Here is a 19,010-nt window from a genome sequence, read left to right as displayed (position 1 = left end):
GAAGGAAAATAAAGAAAAAAAAAACCAAGTCAGCAAGAAAGAAGAATTCCCTAAAAGTACTCAAGTACTTACAGGGATTTATTCAAAAAGACAATTTTATTTTTAATTTATTGACAAATAAACTTCCTTATTATTATTATGATTTCAGATTGAAATGTGGCGACTAGCAGTGGGTTTGTTAACCCTACTAGCACTCGGTCCTTCCCTGGCTTTGGTTCCTGACACTGGAGTGATTGAAATCTCAGTGGAAGGTAAGTGAAAAGGGAAAAGAACTTCACTAGAGTTGTGTAAAGAGTGAGTGAGTTGTAAAAAGAACTACTCTTTTCAGTGGACTGCTCAATCAGTGACTCAGATCGTAATCTATCGGCTCTAGGGTGTCCAAGGTTCAAGTCACTCTTCAACTCCCTAGCTATAGGCTTGGACTTATTTCCTGTGTCGAGCTACAAGTTTTATGATCTGACTCATTAACTGAGTAGTCCACGGAAAAGAGTAGTTACTTTTTACTACTCACTCACTCACTCACTGTTTACACATCTGACAACTCTAGAGGTACCTAGTGTCGAGCTACAAGTTTTATGATCTGACTCATTAACTGAGTAGTCCACGGAAAAGAGTAGTTACTTTTTACTACTCACTCACTCACTGTTTACACATCTGACAACTCTAGAGGTACCTGGACTAAATCTTGAAGATAAAAGGTAAACTCACAAAGACATGTTGAACAAATGCTTCTTCTAAGAAAACATGAAGTTTACCACAAAGTTTTGGATGTTCCAAGAACACAAGCCAGACAAAGTGAAGGAAATATGAACATGAACTCGATCTTTCCACCTGAAAGATTTGCCAGAAAAGAAACTTCTTGAACTGTGTAATTCGAACGAAGTTTTACGAAGAGAAAGTAAAAACAACAGTCTTACTCATCAAAATAAAGTTTCGGTTGGTAATGTTTGTTTCACAAGAAGAGTGACTGAAATGACTCCCTCAGTACCTTTTAAAAAGAAGAAGAAGAAAAAATAAAAGAATGATGGAAACAACATAATACCATAAACAACATAAAGGATAAAAGGGTTATAAAAGTAAAGAAAGTAGCAAGTAAAGTAGGTACAATCGTAAAAAAAACAGCACACAAAAAAGTGGTGACCTCAATTTTTGGGCGAAATTTCTTTACAGACTTACTTAGACCCCATAGAAAATGCTGAACAAACTTTGTATTCAAACATCATGGGTGTTTCGTAACCTTTTATAATATTATCTACATTATTCTACATAATATATCAATTTATCAATTCACCATCACCATTCCATTCAATTAGATTTCGTGAATGCATAATTTCACAAAATCTACATGAAAAAATCTGGCGTCTAGATTTCGCGCATATTTTATTCCTCCATCAATAATTACTTTTTTCTGCAAATGGTAAAAAAAAGGGATGGACGCATAGTTCAGTGAACCGTAGTGTAGAATGCATAATTTCACAAAATCTACATGAAAAAATCTGGCGTCTAGATTTCGCGCATATTTTATTCCTCCATCAATAATTACTTTTTTTCTGCAAATGGTAAAAAAAAAAACGGGATGGACGCATAGTTCAGTGAACCGTTCGTAGTGTCCTTAATACATTGATAATAATGTTCAATAAACGCTGTCTAGCTAGAGGGTATGGGACACTGTCCCATTGGGACAGCATTATGGCGTCTGTCCAAAATAGATTCCCCCTAGCAAATCTCTCGCGAGGTCTCTTGTGTACCCCATTAGCTCTAATTATTTCCCCAACTACTCGGAAACATAATTATGGTATCCAATCCCAAATAATTACAAGGGACATTGATAATAATGTTCAATAAACGCTGTCTAGCTAGAGGGTATGGGACACTGTCCCATTGGGACAGCATTATGGCGTCTGTCCAAATAGATTCCCCCTAGCAAATCTCTCGCGAGGTCTCGTGTGTGCCCCATTAGCTCTAATTATTTCCCCAAATACTCGGAAACATAATTATGGTATCCAATCCCAAATAATTACAAGGATCAGCAGTTTCCAAAATGGGAAACCGTTTCTTTTCGAAAATTAATGGGGTTTGTATTCCGCTTCAGAATTATCTCATGTTTAAAATAACAATAAGATTGTTGCACAACTATCTTTATGTTTGAAATAACCACAATTTTGAGATGTTTATTAGAGCTTTTAATACAAATACCTACCTAAAATTGTATATTTGTGCTGAATCGTGAATAAGTAGTAATTTACAATTTCCCCAATTCGTGGATTTGTTTTGCAAGTTGCAAGGACAGAATGCTATCAATTTTGAGCCATTAGTAAATTACATTAAGGTAAAAAATACCTTTGATTGTATAAAATGCTCGCCCATCAGGATATAAGTACGCTAAACCCAATGTTATCTTATGTACCTACCTATGAAACAGGCTGTTCCAGCATCATTTTGTATGAACGCCGTCAAACTGATTGAGTATGCAATGTGCAATGTAAGTAAAATTAGTGGAGATGTCGCATTTACTTCTCGTAGCACATAGGTACGTAATAAGATTAATTTTTATCAAATCGAATTTTACGAAAAGTTGATTCAGTTTCAATGTGTACCCAGCTGCCTAGTAAAATAATTAGTAGAATTGAATTAATTCATAATTACCTATATGAAGTATCTACATACTTTTGTACTTACCTATATGTATGTGTCCAATATGGGTAATTGATCATAATAATGGCCCACAATAATAAATAAGGGAAAATTAATACCTCCCCCTAGAGACAATTTGTAGTCCCCATTTTCATAATTCTAATTGTCAATGTGAAATTGAAATGTATACAGTGAATAACAGACAGATTACGTTTTCGCTTTTAAATTAACACCTCTAATTGATTACCTGAGGTTAAATGAACTGATAATCTACGGTAAAATATTAATAAATTAGTGTTAGTTTTAACGGGAAGTATTATCTATGGTTAAAGCTGGTGTATTGGATAACACAGTGGACTCTATATCTAGAGGCTGATGATTCACGTACAAGTCAGGTCATAAAATTTAGCTTTCTGTACTAGGTAGGGATGAGGACGGACATTTATGAAAAGCAATTATGATTCACACAATTGAAATTCTTTTTTGTTGTAATTTAAAGGTGGCCTCAAGCAGGCCAATAATTACGAACGCCTAAAATGAGAGCTTTCAAATACACACCTACCTACTTTTAACTATTTATTCAAGTACTGTGAAGTGTGAACTGTGAACTACCTAGTGTAAAACTGTCAACTGTTGTTGGGAAATTCGGCTGGCTTTCTCCTGTCCTCCCTCGCTCTTCGATTTCGGTAGGATAAGACCTAAGTTGTTTAGTTTCCTCTATCAAACTCCGAAAAAAACTTCATTCAAACAAAAGAATGGGTGGGATTATTGCCTTCATTCCTCCCTCGCTCATCGATTTCGGTATTATAAGACCTAAGTTGTTACAGTTCTATCAAACTCCGAAAAAAAACTCAAACAAATGGATTTATTTTTTCTATGTTTCAGAAGTCAGCTGTAACAGCAGCCGACCGATATTCCAATGTAATCAAACCCAGTGCATCCTGGAAACGTCTCTCTGTAACGGCATACCTGAGTGTGGTAACGGTAGAGATGAAAGTGTCGCCATGTGTGGTGAGTACAACATTAGGGACCTACTCCCTAATCCTCTAGGTACACAATTAGGGCCCCATTCCCTAATCCTCTAGGGCCCTACTCTCTGATCCTGTAGGTACATAATCAGGGCCCTATTACGTAACCCTCGACATAAAACCTGGCCAGTAGATGCCCCCCCCCCCCCCCAAAAAAAATAAAGATAAACCGAATTAAGAGAAAATTCCCTAAACCTAAAGGTGGGTGGCTGGGTGGTGCCAGCCTCGTTAGCTTGGAAGGTAGGGCCCTGCCTTGTAAGCGCCAGGCCGAGGGGTTGTATTTCCGTTCGGGTTGGATTCTCTCCTGATCGGATTAAGTTCGTTCTCGGAACGGCTATCCTGTCTTCCTTCTCTATTCGCTTTCGGAACGATAAGGCCTTAGCATTTACAGCTCCCTATCAAACCTCTTGAAAAAAAATGCTAAAACTAAATTTGGGTGGGAAGGTATATGTCTGCCCACGGTAGCGCTGCGGCAAAATTGGGACGTGTTTGTAAACTTTGTAATGCGTGCGTGCAGCATCCACTAGAATCCTTTGGACATAATAAAGAGAAAAAATAATATGAACATTTTAAAATATAAACTAAGCATAAATAATTAAAAAATGACATAATTATTATCACAACAATTTTGCCCCCATTTAGCACAGAATACATATTTTTGTATGTATTCTATGAATGGGGGTACATCCCAACAAAAACAGACAGGACATTCTTAGGTACTCGAATGTGTGCAATTTTGGAGAGAAAAAAAGGAGAGAGAGATGAGAATTCTGAAAATACGTTTTGTTAAATTTTATATCCTGACTGGGACTCGAACTCCCTTTGTTACTCTATTACCATCTCTCTCTCACACACACACACACAAACACACACACACCCTTCATTACCTCTCTATCTGTCCTTTCTCTCTCTCTCTCTCTCTCTCTCTCTCCTTTTCTCATTTCTCTCTCACTCCCTATATTATCTCTCTCTCTCTCCCCCTTCTGTCCCTCCCTCTCTCTCTCCTTTCTGTCCCTTATGTCTCCCTCTCTCTCTCTCCCAGTCTCTAATGAACAGTAGCATGCTTGTTATTAGATGTAATTGAATTCCATACCTTCAGTTCCCGTAGAAGACGTGTTTTGTATTAAAGATCCCAATTTGTAAATATTGCTATCTCTCTCTCTCTCTCTCTCTCTCTCTCTCTCTCTCTCTCCCCCCCCCCATCTTCTTATCTCCCTCGGACAGGATAATATTATACTTACACATGCATATATTTTACTACCAACCACTCGCACCGTTGCTTAACATCAGTGGTCCATTGGGGACTGGTACATTCAACGTGCTATCCCCGCTGGCTGGATTAAATAAGCACCAACATTGTTTGATGTTGGCGCTTATAGCCTTGTCAGGAATACACTAGGTGCACTACCAATCAAAGAATGGTTCACTTAACAGTGTTTTACCTATGGATTAACAATGTTTCATCTAGCATAGAGCACAATAATGTTTCATCTACATAGTATTGGGATATAATTTTATCAAAGGACAATGAAGTTTATTTATACTCCCTGAAACGGAGTAAATGTGTACTTTCATAGAAAATCATGGCTAGCTCATAACCAGGGTATTTCAATCCGTGTAAGCCAGCCTAGTTAGCTTAGTTGGTAGTGCGTCTGCCTTGTAAGCCCTAGGCCGCGATCGATTCCCGCCCGGGGCGGATTTTATCCTGATGGGATAATGTTCGTTCTCGGAACGGCTGGCTTTCTCCTATCCTGTTTTCCTTCTCTCTTCGATTTCGGGACGATAAGACCATAGCAGTTACAGTTCCCTCTGTCAAAACCTCTTTAAAAAAAATCAATCCGTGTAGGTATTCCTCTTTCAATAGGTGTACCAGTTTTATTTTCTCAGAATTTTTTCCCGTGCTTCAAACAAAACTTTTTTTTTTTGTTTTTCAGGATGTCTGCCGAATGAGTTCCGATGTTCCAACAGCTGCATAGATCATCTGAAGAGATGTGATCGAACCCAGGACTGTGAACTGGGAGAAGACGAGATTGACTGCAGTAAGTACCTACATCTGAAAACAGAAGTCCGTCTAGCTCTAGCCTAGCAATGGTTTTTTTTTTTTTTTTTTTTTTTTTTTTTTTGACACGGAATAATAATAAAAAACTCCTAGTAATGAAAATAATTGTTATTTATTAGGTTTTTGATTTAAAATAAGTTTGTTAGAGGGAACTGTAACTGCTGGGGACTTCTCGTCCCGAAAGGGAATATTCAATATTACTGTTCCAAATAATGGTGGGAATAATATTACCCATTAATTTGGGCAGCCTTTAAAGCAGCAAACAAACGTCCATAAAGCAATTCCCCTTATGGATGCCTCTTTTATTGCTGTCCAATTATCATTTTCTCTTTGATCTCTTCTGATGACTAGAAATGGCAAATAATATCCACTTACCTACGCATAGAAGTGCCATACTTTTCATCTGAGTAACAAGAGATGGTCGGAATCTGAATATAATATGGGATACGAAGAAAGGATAGGAAGAAAGGGAAGGAAGGATTAGGATAGGATAGAAAGAAAGGGGAGGAAGGATTAGGAAGTAACAAGAGATGGTCGGAATCTGAATATAATATGGGATACGAAGAAAGGATAGGAAGAAAGGGAAGGAAGGATTAGGATAGGATAGGAAGAAAGGGGAGGAAGGATTAGGATAGGAAGAAAGGGGAGGAAGGATTAGGATAGGATAGGAAGAAAGGGGAGGAATGATAGGGAGGATAAGTAGGAAGGATAGGATAGAATAGGAAGTAGGAGGGAAGGGAAGAATAGGGTAGGACAGGATAGGATAAGAATGAGGGATAGGAAGAAATGGAAGGAACGAGAGGGAGTATAGGATAGGAAAAGGAGAAAAGGAAGATAGGAGGGATAGGAAGCAAGGAAAGGAAGGATGGGATATAGGAAGTTGGAACATTTATCCAAATTAATTCAATTGCCCTCGTTAAAATGATATCCTCGTGTACATTAGATGATGAATCTGGAATTTGATTTAATTGAAGTTAAAATAAGAAAGTGGAAAAAAGGAAATTGCTTCTTTCTTTTTTGTACTACCTATTATTGTTTGCTTTATGTTTGTTCTGTCTTATTGAAAAATAAAGTTAAATATCATTTTGAAAAAAAAAAAAATAATAATAATAATAATAATCAACTAGCACCTAACAATCGTCGAATAAAACAAACTGGATTCAGGACATACGTGCCGGTCAAGTTTTAAAATTCTTTAGGGACAAAATAATTCGTCCCTTAAACCAACCTCAGTGGTGTAGTAGTTAGCACGGTGGACTCTGGATCTGGAGGTTGGTGGTTCGAGTCCAAGTCAAGTCATTAAATTTAGCGTTCCCTTTTTCCCTCCCTTGTAATTTTTTTCTCCCTCTGTCAATTCATACCCAGAGTGGACTAAGTCCAAAAATTGACTTTTTTGAGTATTGTACATCGATGGAAAGAGCATGAAAAGATCTTTCTTTTTTCTTTTTTTTCTTTTTTTTTTTGTTGTTGCTAACTTCACTTTAGTGTTGTTGGTATTAAAATGTGAGTAAAAACAAAGCGACTATCTCTATTTATCTATTTAAACTTTCACTAGTCCTAAACTTTGACTCCATTTTTCTCAAAACTTTTTTTTGGACTTAGTCCGCTCTGCCTCTTACCCATTCATTTGCCCCCTCTACCCTTCTCCCCCTCTTTTCCCCTCTATATCTCTCACCTCCCTTCTTCTCCACCCTTCTTGTCCCCAAACTCCCTCCCCTCCGACGTTTTTTTTTTTTTTTTTTTTTTTTTCCCCCCCACCCCCCCCCCCCCCCCTGTTTTTTTTTTTTTTTTTTTTTTTTTTTTTTTTTTTTTTTTGCCACACAGGGCAAGGGGGTAAACTAGCAAACCCTTGCGAGGTCATCAGTGGGAATTAAATTTTCTGAAAAGTTTTTTTTTTCTCCGTCCCCTTTTCGTCCCCACTTTGTCGACGAGGGCTCCCCGAAGAGACCTTTGGGGACTGTGTCGACAAGTCAGCAAACAACTTGAACGTGGAGGGTATAAATTTCTACACAGCACGAGTGGTGAATAACAACTAGACAGCAGACCAATGGAGGACGATGAATAGACGGTAGTAGCCTTGGTCTTGGTCAAAGTACTTGTCGAAAAACAAGCTGGGTCCGTCCCTCCGGGAATTTGTGCATATGGTCGCGCTTCGCGCTCCCTTGTTTACGCTGTCGCGCTGCGCGCTCTACTTTTTATTACTATGGTAATAATGAAGGAAGGACAGACTAAAAAATAAAATAGAATAGAATAGCAATAGAATATAGCCTTTTTACGAGTATACTGCCTGAATGAGGCTGAAAAGTCCCTTGGCTCCAGCAGTCTACACAATAGTTTTAGGGAAAATCTTAGGTAGGTAGACTTAGGTACTCGAATGTGTGCAATTTTGGAGAGAAAAAAAGGAGAGAGAGATGAGAATCTGAAAGTAGGTATGTTTTGTTAAATTTTATATCCTGACTGGGACTCGAACTCCCTTTGTTACTCTATTACCATCTCTCTCTCTCTCTCTCTCACACACACCCTTCATTACCTCTCTATCTGTCCTTTCTCTCTCTCTCTCTCTCTCTCCTTTTCTCATTTCTCTCTCTCTCTCCCCCTTCTGTCCCTCCCTCCCTCTCTCTCTCCTTTCTGTCCCTGATGTCTCCCTCTCTCTCCCAGTCTCTAATGAACAGTAGCATGCTTGATATTAGATGTAATTGAATTCCATACCTTCAGTTCCGGTATAAGACGTGTTTTGTATTAAAGATCATGACAAGAGACAAGAAATCTACGTGATTAGAAAGAAAATCCTATTGAAGACAAATATCCTATGATTGATTGGTATTCTGTGCTTTTTTTATTTGGCAACCAGCCAGAGGCTGGCAGATTGTTTATGTGTTTTTTTAAAAAATATATAATCTCTTCTTCTTCTCCATTTATACTATACCCCTTTGTTTACTTTAAAATTATTTTTTTTTTTCAAATAATTGAAAAAAAAAGAAGATATAAGAGACTCAACTTTGTTGACTCAGTTCACCCATCAATTTTCCGTTTGTATAATATCTCTCTCCTCTTTCTCCCTCTCTCACCCTTTCTCTCTCTCTTTCTCTCTCTCCCTTTCTCTCTCTCCTAAACCTCCCCATCACTCCCGAGATAATGATCTCGTTAAAATAATTTTAATGGAAAAAACGACGCCTTTTCATTTCGGTATTGCGTTTCGATTGAAAATCCTCTACTGAAATTCTTACAGGGTGGACTTTCCTTTTTGTGAATCAAATGGAAAAGAAATTGTTACACTACTCAGTACTCACACTACCTTGCGTTCTTGGAGCGGTTTTAAATGTTTCTGTTCTTAATGGCGGACAATGTAGGTACCTATACAGGGTGTATCAGGTTTGACATAGCTTTGTGATACACCCTGTATAGTACATACTCCTAGTTTCTACATACTCATTATCTACCGCTATAGAAATAGAAATCTTGCATAATCTCGCGAGCTTAACCCGGTAATGCCTGAATTATTCTAGGGTGAACCGAATTTGGGTTTCAGTAATGCAGAGAAAGCACTTTTAATGCAGACTATAAAAATGAAATTAGTGCATTGTATGCGAAATTCACCAATTAACTTCTTGCATTAGAAGAGAAAAAGAGGGAGGTAATGAGAGAGAGGGAGGGAGAGAGAGATAACTTTGAATGTTGGGAACATAGGAAAAGCTTTTACACTCTTGCCCCACCCTCTTAAAATATCTAGCTCTCTTTCTTTCTCTCTCCCTCAATCCTTCAAGGTTCTTTATTTTAACTTCTCCCTGACGCTCTCTCTCTCTCTTACTCCCTCCGTCCCTCTCTCTCTCTCTCTCTTTTCCTCTCTCTCTCTCTCAATCCTTCAAGGTTCTTTATTTTAACCTCTCTCTCTCTCTCTCTCTCTCTCTGTCTCTTTTCCTCTCTCCTTCTTTTTTTTTCATTTTTTTTTTTTTACCCCTTAAAACAATCAGGATTGAGAAAAATATAAACCATGTTAATGGGGAGACACTTCCTTTATTCAGCTTTCAATGTCGATCCAACCTCTAACCGCTACAAACTTTCAATTATTTAATGACCTTTAGTCCTTTAGAAATAAAATAGACTTCTGGTTATGACAGAAGGTGTTTTCAACACTCTTTTAAACAGACAGTTTATTAAATACAGACATGGTGGGTTTTTTATAGTTTTTTTTTAATTATTATTATTATTATTATTATTATTATTATTATTATTATTATTATTATTATTATTATTATTATTATTATTATTATTATTATTATTATTATTATTATTATTATTATTATTATTATTATTATTATTATTATTATTATTATTATTATTATTATTATTATTATTATTATTATTATTATTATTATTATTATTATTATTATTATTATTATTATTATTATTATTATTATTATTATTATTATTATTATTATTATTATTATTATTATTATTATTATTATTATTATTATTATTATTATTATTATTATTATTATTATTATTATTATTATTATTATTATTATTATTATTATTATTATTATTATTATTATTATTATTATTATTATTATTATTATTATTATTATTATTATTATTATTATTATTATTATTATTATTATTATTATTATTATTATTATTATTATTATTATTATTATTATTATTATTATTATTATTATTATTATTATTATTATTATTATTATTATTATTATTATTATTATTATTATTATTATTATTATTATTATTATTATTATTATTATTATTATTATTATTATTATTATTATTATTATTATTATTATTATTATTATTATTATTATTATTATTATTATTATTATTATTATTATTATTATTATTATTATTATTATTATTATTATTATTATTATTATTATTATTATTATTATTATTATTATTATTATTATTATTATTATTATTATTATTATTATTATTATTATTATTATTATTATTATTATTATTATTATTATTATTATTATTATTATTATTATTATTATTATTATTATTATTATTATTATTATTATTATTATTATTATTATTATTATTATTATTATTATTATTATTATTATTATTATTATTATTATTATTATTATTATTATTATTATTATTATTATTATTATTATTATTATTATTATTATTATTATTATTATTATTATTATTATTATTATTATTATTATTATTATTATTATTATTATTATTATTATTATTATTATTATTATTATTATTATTATTATTATTATTATTATTATTATTATTATTATTATTATTATTATTATTATTATTATTATTATTATTATTATTATTATTATTATTATTATTATTATTATTATTATTATTATTATTATTATTATTATTATTATTATTATTATTATTATTATTATTATTATTATTATTATTATTATTATTATTATTATTATTATTATTATTATTATTATTATTATTATTATTATTATTATTATTATTATTATTATTATTATTATTATTATTATTATTATTATTATTATTATTATTATTATTATTATTATTATTATTATTATTATTATTATTATTATTATTATTATTATTATTATTATTTACCTTTGTACCTACCTAATTTGTTTAATATTCAGTTTATTATTATTCTTGATTTGATTTTTCGATTTTACTTTCATGTAATGATTTAAAATCAAGACTAGAGCCCGTTCTCCCTTTATTGCCAATATAAGGTTTAAGTCACCCATCCATTTATTGGCCTTGCTCGGCGTAGCCTAACATAGGTGACGTTAAAACCGGTCTTAAAATAACGACTGAAGTGTTATCTAAACTTTCTCGCTTTGAGTTCATAGGTCGTCGCGACAAATTTCAAGATCAGAGCTCATTTGTGTGAAAAAATGTGAAAAAAATCCCCCAAAAACCAGGTTTTTTTTGGTTTTTTGGCTTTATGGTTCTCTGGACAAAATTGCACCACCACTTTCTTGTTCCTGGTAAAAAGACCTTTAATTTGATATATAGATCGACCAGGTTTGGATAAGTCCTTCTATGGGCACAGACAGACGACACCGAAGCGAATACAATAGTCCGTCCCTTATACCTTTTTATTACTATTGTTATTACAAGGAAGGACGGACCAAAAAAAGGAGAAAAAGAGATAGAAACAGGGAGAGACAAAGTCAAGGAAGAAATCGAAGAGAAAAGAAAGATGGGTACATTAGGGAGTAGGGGACGTACTGAGAGGCCCAAGAAGAAAAGAGAGAGAGAAGAGAGAAGGAAAGAGGGAAATAGAGGGAAGAAAAACGGAAATAGGGGGATAAAAAAATTTGAACGGAAAACACAAAATTGTAATTCATTGATTGGAGCTCATTGTTGAGACGGGAAAAATAAAATGAATTTATCCAAATTAATTCAATTGCCCTCGTTAAAATGATATCCTCGTGTACATTAGATGATGAATCTGGAATTTGATTTAATTGAGTAAGTACCCTTGCTAGATAGTTTGCTAGGTATATTTTCTGCTTCATCTTTTTCTCCACAAGCTTCGTATTTGAATTTCAATGTAATACTTAATTATCTGCTCAGAATTCTAAGGCTCGTTCTGGGAACGACGGCCTTTTTATCCTATCTCCCTGCCAACTTCGATATTCGATTTATGGATGAAAAGACCTTATTACAGTTTCAGCTCTATCAAACCTCTTACAAAAAAAAACAGCCTTTTCACAACTTTTGTGAAAACAGAGTCGGAAAAACTGAGAGCCCCCGGGGAATCGAAAAATTCCAAGAATTAAAAAGTCTGCTTCTCATGTTTTAATACATCTGGGTTTCTGTTTTCTGTGGATATTTGGGTAAACACAATGAAACAGGGAGTCAGGGGGTTTAAGTTTAAAATTCATTTCTCCTTGGCGAAAGTGCCACAGAGAGGAATAATAAAATACGGCTCATTTCTGCTTAACACAAATAAAATTCCTAATGTTTGTATTCATATTTCAGAGACCTACATGTGTCCTGTGTCCCACTACAAGTGCTCCAATGACTTCTGCATCCCCCTGGACAAAGTCTGCAACTTCATAGACGACTGTGGTGACAATTCTGATGAGATGGAGTGCTGTAAGTTAGTTTTTATTTTTCTAATTACCTACCTATCAATATAAAATGAAATTTAATTAGGTAATAAATTGTGGGGGAAAAATTCGATTCAAGTTCTCCCTTTTAGGGCAGATCCAGATTACCTATTGGTACTTTGGCTGGTACTATGACTGCTAGCATTATTTTTCGGATAAAATTAAGTTGGTTTTCCTTTCCTCAATCTCTAAATCCCAAGCAGTTTTTTTTTTCTCAGAAAAAAAGGCCCCTAAAATTATAGTATAGGTACTTCGTTAAATTCAGAAAAAAGCCCTCGCAATATAAGCTGAAAGCAGACGGAAAACTTTCCACTTAAGCATTTTATAAGCATTTGGTTGTGTAATCTTGTAATCAATAGAAACATATCAAACATCATAACCTTTTTAACACGATAAAAGTTTTCTAACTTTTCCCTCCTTTTAATTGGCACAGATCCCTACAAGTTAATATATTTAATTAGCAAAATTATTTAATTAGTATGTGAAGTGATATGATTAACAACATTGATAAGTTTTTTAGATCTACGATCAGGGTTTGTTAATTTATCAAACCCCCCAAGACAAAAATGTGCTAGGTACATACAAAAAATGGACATAAACAAAGAATGAGCAAAAAAAATACAGATACCTAAGTATTTTCTTTTACCCTGACCCCATTTTAGCGGATTCCAAACGTATTGCCGAAGTATCTGTTCTTAAAAACACATGAATGTGGGAAGGAAAAGCCAAGTTTCCTTCCCGAAAAAGGAAAAAGCTAAGTGTCCCTCCTCCCAGTCCTTACATTTGGAGAGAACTAACCCCCCATAAAATTTCCAAAAGAGGAGAGTTTTTTTATTATTATTTTTTTAGATGGAACCAAGTCTTGAACTTTTTGACGGTTTAATTTCGGTGGAGTTTCCACGAGAAATTAATACCTACCCTATTTTTTTAACGGTACTGGTCAAAATTTTCCTATGAAGCAATTTGACATGACGCACTACCAATGAGGTATATGTACCTAGATTCCTACCTACCTAGACTAAAATATCTATTGAGATTGAGGCATTGAGAGATAGGTAGGGTAGGTAACAAGTAATTTTCATGAATGCCATAGTGTTCTCTTTGACTTATTCAACATTTCATTGTGCTCTTTTAATCAACAATAAACTTGACAAAGGAACACTAGCATTATCATTGTTATGTGGTGCAGTCATGCATTATAATTTTTTTAGCAAAGTACCAATTCTGTTGTTTCATCATTTGATTAAATAGTGAAAGGAGCTTTTCATCAAATCCAGTGGAAATGGGAAGAATTAAGGGAGAAAAGCGAATGTTATAGTTGAGAATGTTTTTTTTTTTTTTTTTTTTTTTTCAGTTCCTTAGATAATTCAATAGAAAGTGGTGTGATGTTCACACCAGATCCCCCCTCCCTCCGTCTCTTTTTTTTCTACTTTTCCGCTTTGATTTTTTTTTCTTTTTTTTTCTCCCCAAAGGAGGAAACAGTTTTTTCACAGTTTTTTCGAGGAAACTAGCTGTTTTTCTGGCTTCTGAGTCCCTCTCTTCTAATTAAATCTTTGATATTCCAGCGCTGTTTACTTTTTTGTCCTTTCGATTGAATAAAAAAATTCCCAGAAAATCTATCTCGATGACTTCAGCTAAAATGAATCAGCAAGCTTTGCTGACTGGAAATGAAAATTTTGACCTCTGGGTTGCCGGGTTTTGTGCTGACGCTCTAAAACCTTCACGTAATTTTACGAAACACCCTCGGGCCCTGTTCCCCCTTCCCCACAAATCCCCAGTACCCTGTAGTTAATTAAAAATTACGACGTGGACAGTGGTGGAGTCCAGGAAGGTCGGGATGAGAGTTGAAAAAATAATATTATTTATAACTAATAATAATACAGCATGCCTTGTTTAAATAATAATAAATGCTTATTTTTTTTATAATGTAAACATTTCCCCCCCATAGGGCGCACTCGGGAATACCAGGTTGTTTCACACGGGTTTTTTTTATGTCAAATTTGTCAGATTTTTTTGTACCTGGATGTAAGCCGTGTACCCAACATAAGTTTTATTTTCTTGTCAGAATTTCACCTTTTCTGAAGCTCGTTTCTCCTCTTTTTGCAAGAAAGTTCCTTCACTAAGCCATAAGGAATCCAAGATGGTGCACCATCGAAATCGGTTCCGATTCCGAAAGTTTCCCAAAAGGATTATATTCGTGGACTTGTCATGTGTAGATGGGTAGACACCATTACCTGTTTGACTCGATATTTTTGGACACGGGACGATAGCTTAAATTCGAATGGATTCGTGTTTAGCAATCTTTGCAATTCATTTTACAAGTCGAAACTTCAGTCTTTGCAATTCATTTTACAACTTGAACTGTGGAAACTTGACTGTTTTCTATAAAGTAAAGCGTAACTCCATAAGTACAGGCACGAGTACCTATTATTTAAGGCAGAGGGAAGAAGTGGCAATCCATTCAGTCTCTTCTCGCCCATCTGATGAGAGGCATACTACGGGATGGGCATGCTACGACACAGACCACAAGCGTCCAATGTAGCAGTTGTTTCATCGCTACGAAATAAAAACGGCGGTGAAACACTCATCTTAAAAAAAACCCTTTCAAAAAATCTACCTACTCACCCATCTGGAGCTCCCCAAACATCTGTTACCCAGAACCTACTACTCACCCATCCGGAACTCCCCAAACATCTGATACTCCCAGAACGCAGTGTTGTCATCCGGCCGCATTTTTTTTTACCCCTTAAAACAATCAGGATTGAGAAAAATATAAACCATGTTAATGGGGAGACACTTCCTTTATTCAGCTTTCAATGTCGATCCAACCTCTAACCGCTACAAACTTTCAATTATTTAATGACCTTTAGTCCTTTAGAAATAAAATAGACTTCTGGTTATGACAGAAGGTGTTTTCAACACTCTTTTAAACAGACAGTTTATTAAATACAGACATGGTGGGTTTTTTATAGTTTTTTTTTAATTATTATTATTATTATTATTATTATTATTATTATTATTATTATATATTCCCTTTTTACAGCGTGATTTTTCCCTATTTATTACCTATGTTCCAACGGAGATAATGAGTTTTTTTTTCAATCTGTTGCTAGGTAAAAATTTTGTTTACAAAAGAATACCTGAATAAAAAAAAAATGCAACGTCGATTCTATCAAAATGTTTTTTCCAATGACGTTGTCAGATTCTCTTAGGTTTTAGAGGATAAAAAAAAAGGTTATGAAAAGATTGAAAAGGGGGAAGCTCGTCTGTGTTGAGCTGTAGTCAAAGGTCGAGCGAAAAAAGTTCCTATTTATGTTATTATCCATTATGCAAATACCCCGGGGCGCTTTTGTAACTTTGTATGCAAGGATACGGAAATATTAAAATGTAGTTCCCAAAAGGATTATATTCGTGGACTTGTCATGTGTAGATGGGTAGACACCATTACCTGTTTGACTCGATATTTTTGAACACGGGACGATAGCTTGAAAATTAAAGGCGAATGGATTCGTGTTTAGCAATCTTTGCAATTCATTTTACAAGTCGAAACTTCAGTCTTTGCAATTCATTTTACAACTTGAACTGTGGAAACTTGACTGTTTTCTATAAAGTAAAGCGTAACTCCATAAGTACAGGCACGAGTACCTATTATTTAAGGCAGAGGGAAGAAGTGGCAATCCATTCAGTCTCTTCTCACATCTGATGGAAGGCATACTATGGGATGGGCAGTCTTCGACACAGACCACAAGCGTCCAATGTAGCAGTTGTTTCATCGCTACGAAATAAAAACGGCGGTGAAACACTCATCTTTTAAAAAATAAAAAAAAAAATAAATAAAAAAATAATTTTCGCAATACACAAGAATAGCCTCTTACCTTGCCCTGATATTTTACGGACAAGTTTTCAGCATTCGTAGGAAAGTTTTGGTCGTAATCCCTACAACAAGTCCGATGTTCCATTATTATTAGTCTAAAGGAAATAGGAACGATTCAACCCTTTTAATCATCATTGTTATAGACTGCCCTAGTTTTGGTTAATAATTTGACTAGACTAGGGAGATATATTTTGAAATAGGTAGGTTACTTAGTATGATTCTGAGATGGATTCACAATCCTTTCAGTTACGAACCCAATTGATTAGACTATTAGACCCAATTCCTGAACGCTCACTATCATTTACATTTACACCCTTGGAAGAAAAAGAAAAGTTCCGGAATCCCTCATTTTCCCAGCTTTTTGACTTTAAAACATCACCCAAGTAAGCGCAACTGTTCTATTTCATAGGTTTGGTTGTTCAGGCGACTGCGCGCTACTACAAGTCGCACGACTATGCTTCCAATGTGCGACGGCCCTCAAACTCAAACCTAAACATGAAAAGCACACTTTTCCACTTCACCTCGTCCCGATTTTTATTTATATATTATTTATACCATATTTATTATTTATACCTAATTCATAGTAGGTACTCGAGAAACAGTTACTCTATGATTTCTCATTGTTTTCAGGTGACTTCGCTACCTGTGCTGATGGAAGTAGGGTACACCGATTCTTCTGGTGCAATGGATGGCCCGACTGTACCGACAATCATGCGGATGAACTCAATTGTAAGTTGTCACCACCATTATTAAGGAGCGCGGTAGCGCTCCGCCCCGCCAAGTCAAGAAAGTTTGACCGTTTTTATTGGTTTTTGTTCGAAGTCCCTATTTTGATAGAAAAATAGAATACATACCTGCTTTTGTACTTTTGTCTTCTTGTACATATTATTTATTAAATGTACAGTCGACAATATTCTCTTTCTTCTTCTCCTCCTCCTCCTCCTTCTCCTCCTCCTCCTACTTCTCCTGCTTTTCTTCTTCCTACTCCTCCTGCTCTTTTTCTTCCTCCTCTTCATGTCTCTCCCTCTCTCTTTCCTTGACACCTTGTCTTGATAAAAACAAATCTAGAGTATTCTAGAGCATAGAAATATGAATCCCATGAGTTGTAGGTTGTAGGTACCTAATATAATATGTAGATACCTACTTATATTCCCCTCCCTCTTTCTCTCTCTCTCTCTCTCTCTCTCTCTCTCTCTCCAGTCTCCCTCTCTATCTGGCTTTTTTTTTTTCATTATACGAGTACCTAGGTATCATACAAGCATGAGATTTTCACTGGGTTGCAGAACAAGACTCATTTTTTTTTTTTTTTCATCATTTTCGTATGTTCTTTAAAAGATTTTTTCTATCTCAGTTCATGCTAGACAGATTTTATAGCGTCTGGCAGCTGTTTCTTACCTGATGACGTGAATTCAAACGCGTCCCTGTCCTTGAATATCTAATTTTATATTTTTATCATATTTTTATCTACTAAACAATATCTAGCAGACGCGCGACGAGAATATTAGGCCAGCCACTCACCTGACAGGTACACCTGACAGTTACACCTGATCAGGTCCTTCTGTCAGGTCTACCTAATATCTGATGAGCACACACACACTACCTATCAGGTACCTATGATCAAGTGTACCTTTCAGGTCTACCTGATAGTGAGTGCATTAGACACACCCGCACTTCGTGTTCGGGAGGGGGGCCCCTAAGGACTTCGCGGGTTCTCTAGGCGGGGTTTGCGTATACGGTCGCACTTCGCGCTCCTTTGCCCTTGGCGGAGTTAGGTTGTTATGAACTATAAGAAATGCCGTTGGGACTAACGAAGCGTCCAACTAAAACGGTCATATCTTGGGAACGGTCGGAAATTTTGAGATTTTCGTTATGTGAGAAGAAAATGGCGTCGAATAGGTCATCGCTACTTCGTTCGAGTGGTAACCTCAAAGCCTCGTGCCTCTCATTAGCAATTTGTATGAATGCCGGGAAATTATTTGAGTATGCAATGTGCAAGAAAATAAATATTAGTGGAGGTGCTTGGTTTCCTTTACAAGTTTTGTGTTAAATCTGTACATAGGTACTTACATAATCATGTAGCCCTACAAATCTGTACCTGTTATTTATCCTGATTTAGTTTTACAGTTTACTGCAATACTTTTTCTTTCTCCCCCCCCCCCCCCCCCCCCTCTCTCTCTCTCTCTCTCTCTCTCTCTCTCTCTCTCTCTCTCTCTCTCTCTCTCTCTCCTTTCTTGGAAATTGGAAACTCTCCTTTCTATCATTTCCGTTTTCAAGAAAAATCTGGAAAATTGTATTTACTAGAAATCCATTTA

The 19,010-nt window shown here is 34.8% G+C and overlaps 1 protein-coding gene across 1 annotated transcript in view; it reads left to right on the top strand.

Annotated features, from left to right (window-relative positions):
- LOC103524697 (G-protein coupled receptor GRL101-like) overlaps positions 1-19,010 on the top strand; it is a 172,760-nt gene that overhangs the window by 137,543 nt on the left and 16,207 nt on the right. Inside the window, exons 3-6 of the mRNA XM_026820029.1 lie at positions 149-251; positions 3,520-3,645; positions 5,597-5,701; positions 12,694-12,810. Of these exons, the coding sequence (XP_026675830.1) occupies positions 149-251; positions 3,520-3,645; positions 5,597-5,701; positions 12,694-12,810 (451 nt within the window). The remainder of the gene's footprint in view (positions 1-148; positions 252-3,519; positions 3,646-5,596; positions 5,702-12,693; positions 12,811-19,010) is intronic.

The sequence above is a fragment of the Diaphorina citri genome, unplaced genomic scaffold, assembly GCF_000475195.1.
Source record: "Diaphorina citri unplaced genomic scaffold, Diaci psyllid genome assembly version 1.1 scaffold115, whole genome shotgun sequence".
NCBI classification, from domain to species: Eukaryota; Metazoa; Arthropoda; class Insecta; order Hemiptera; family Psyllidae; genus Diaphorina; species Diaphorina citri.
This window is presented reverse-complemented; position numbering and strand designations above follow the sequence as displayed.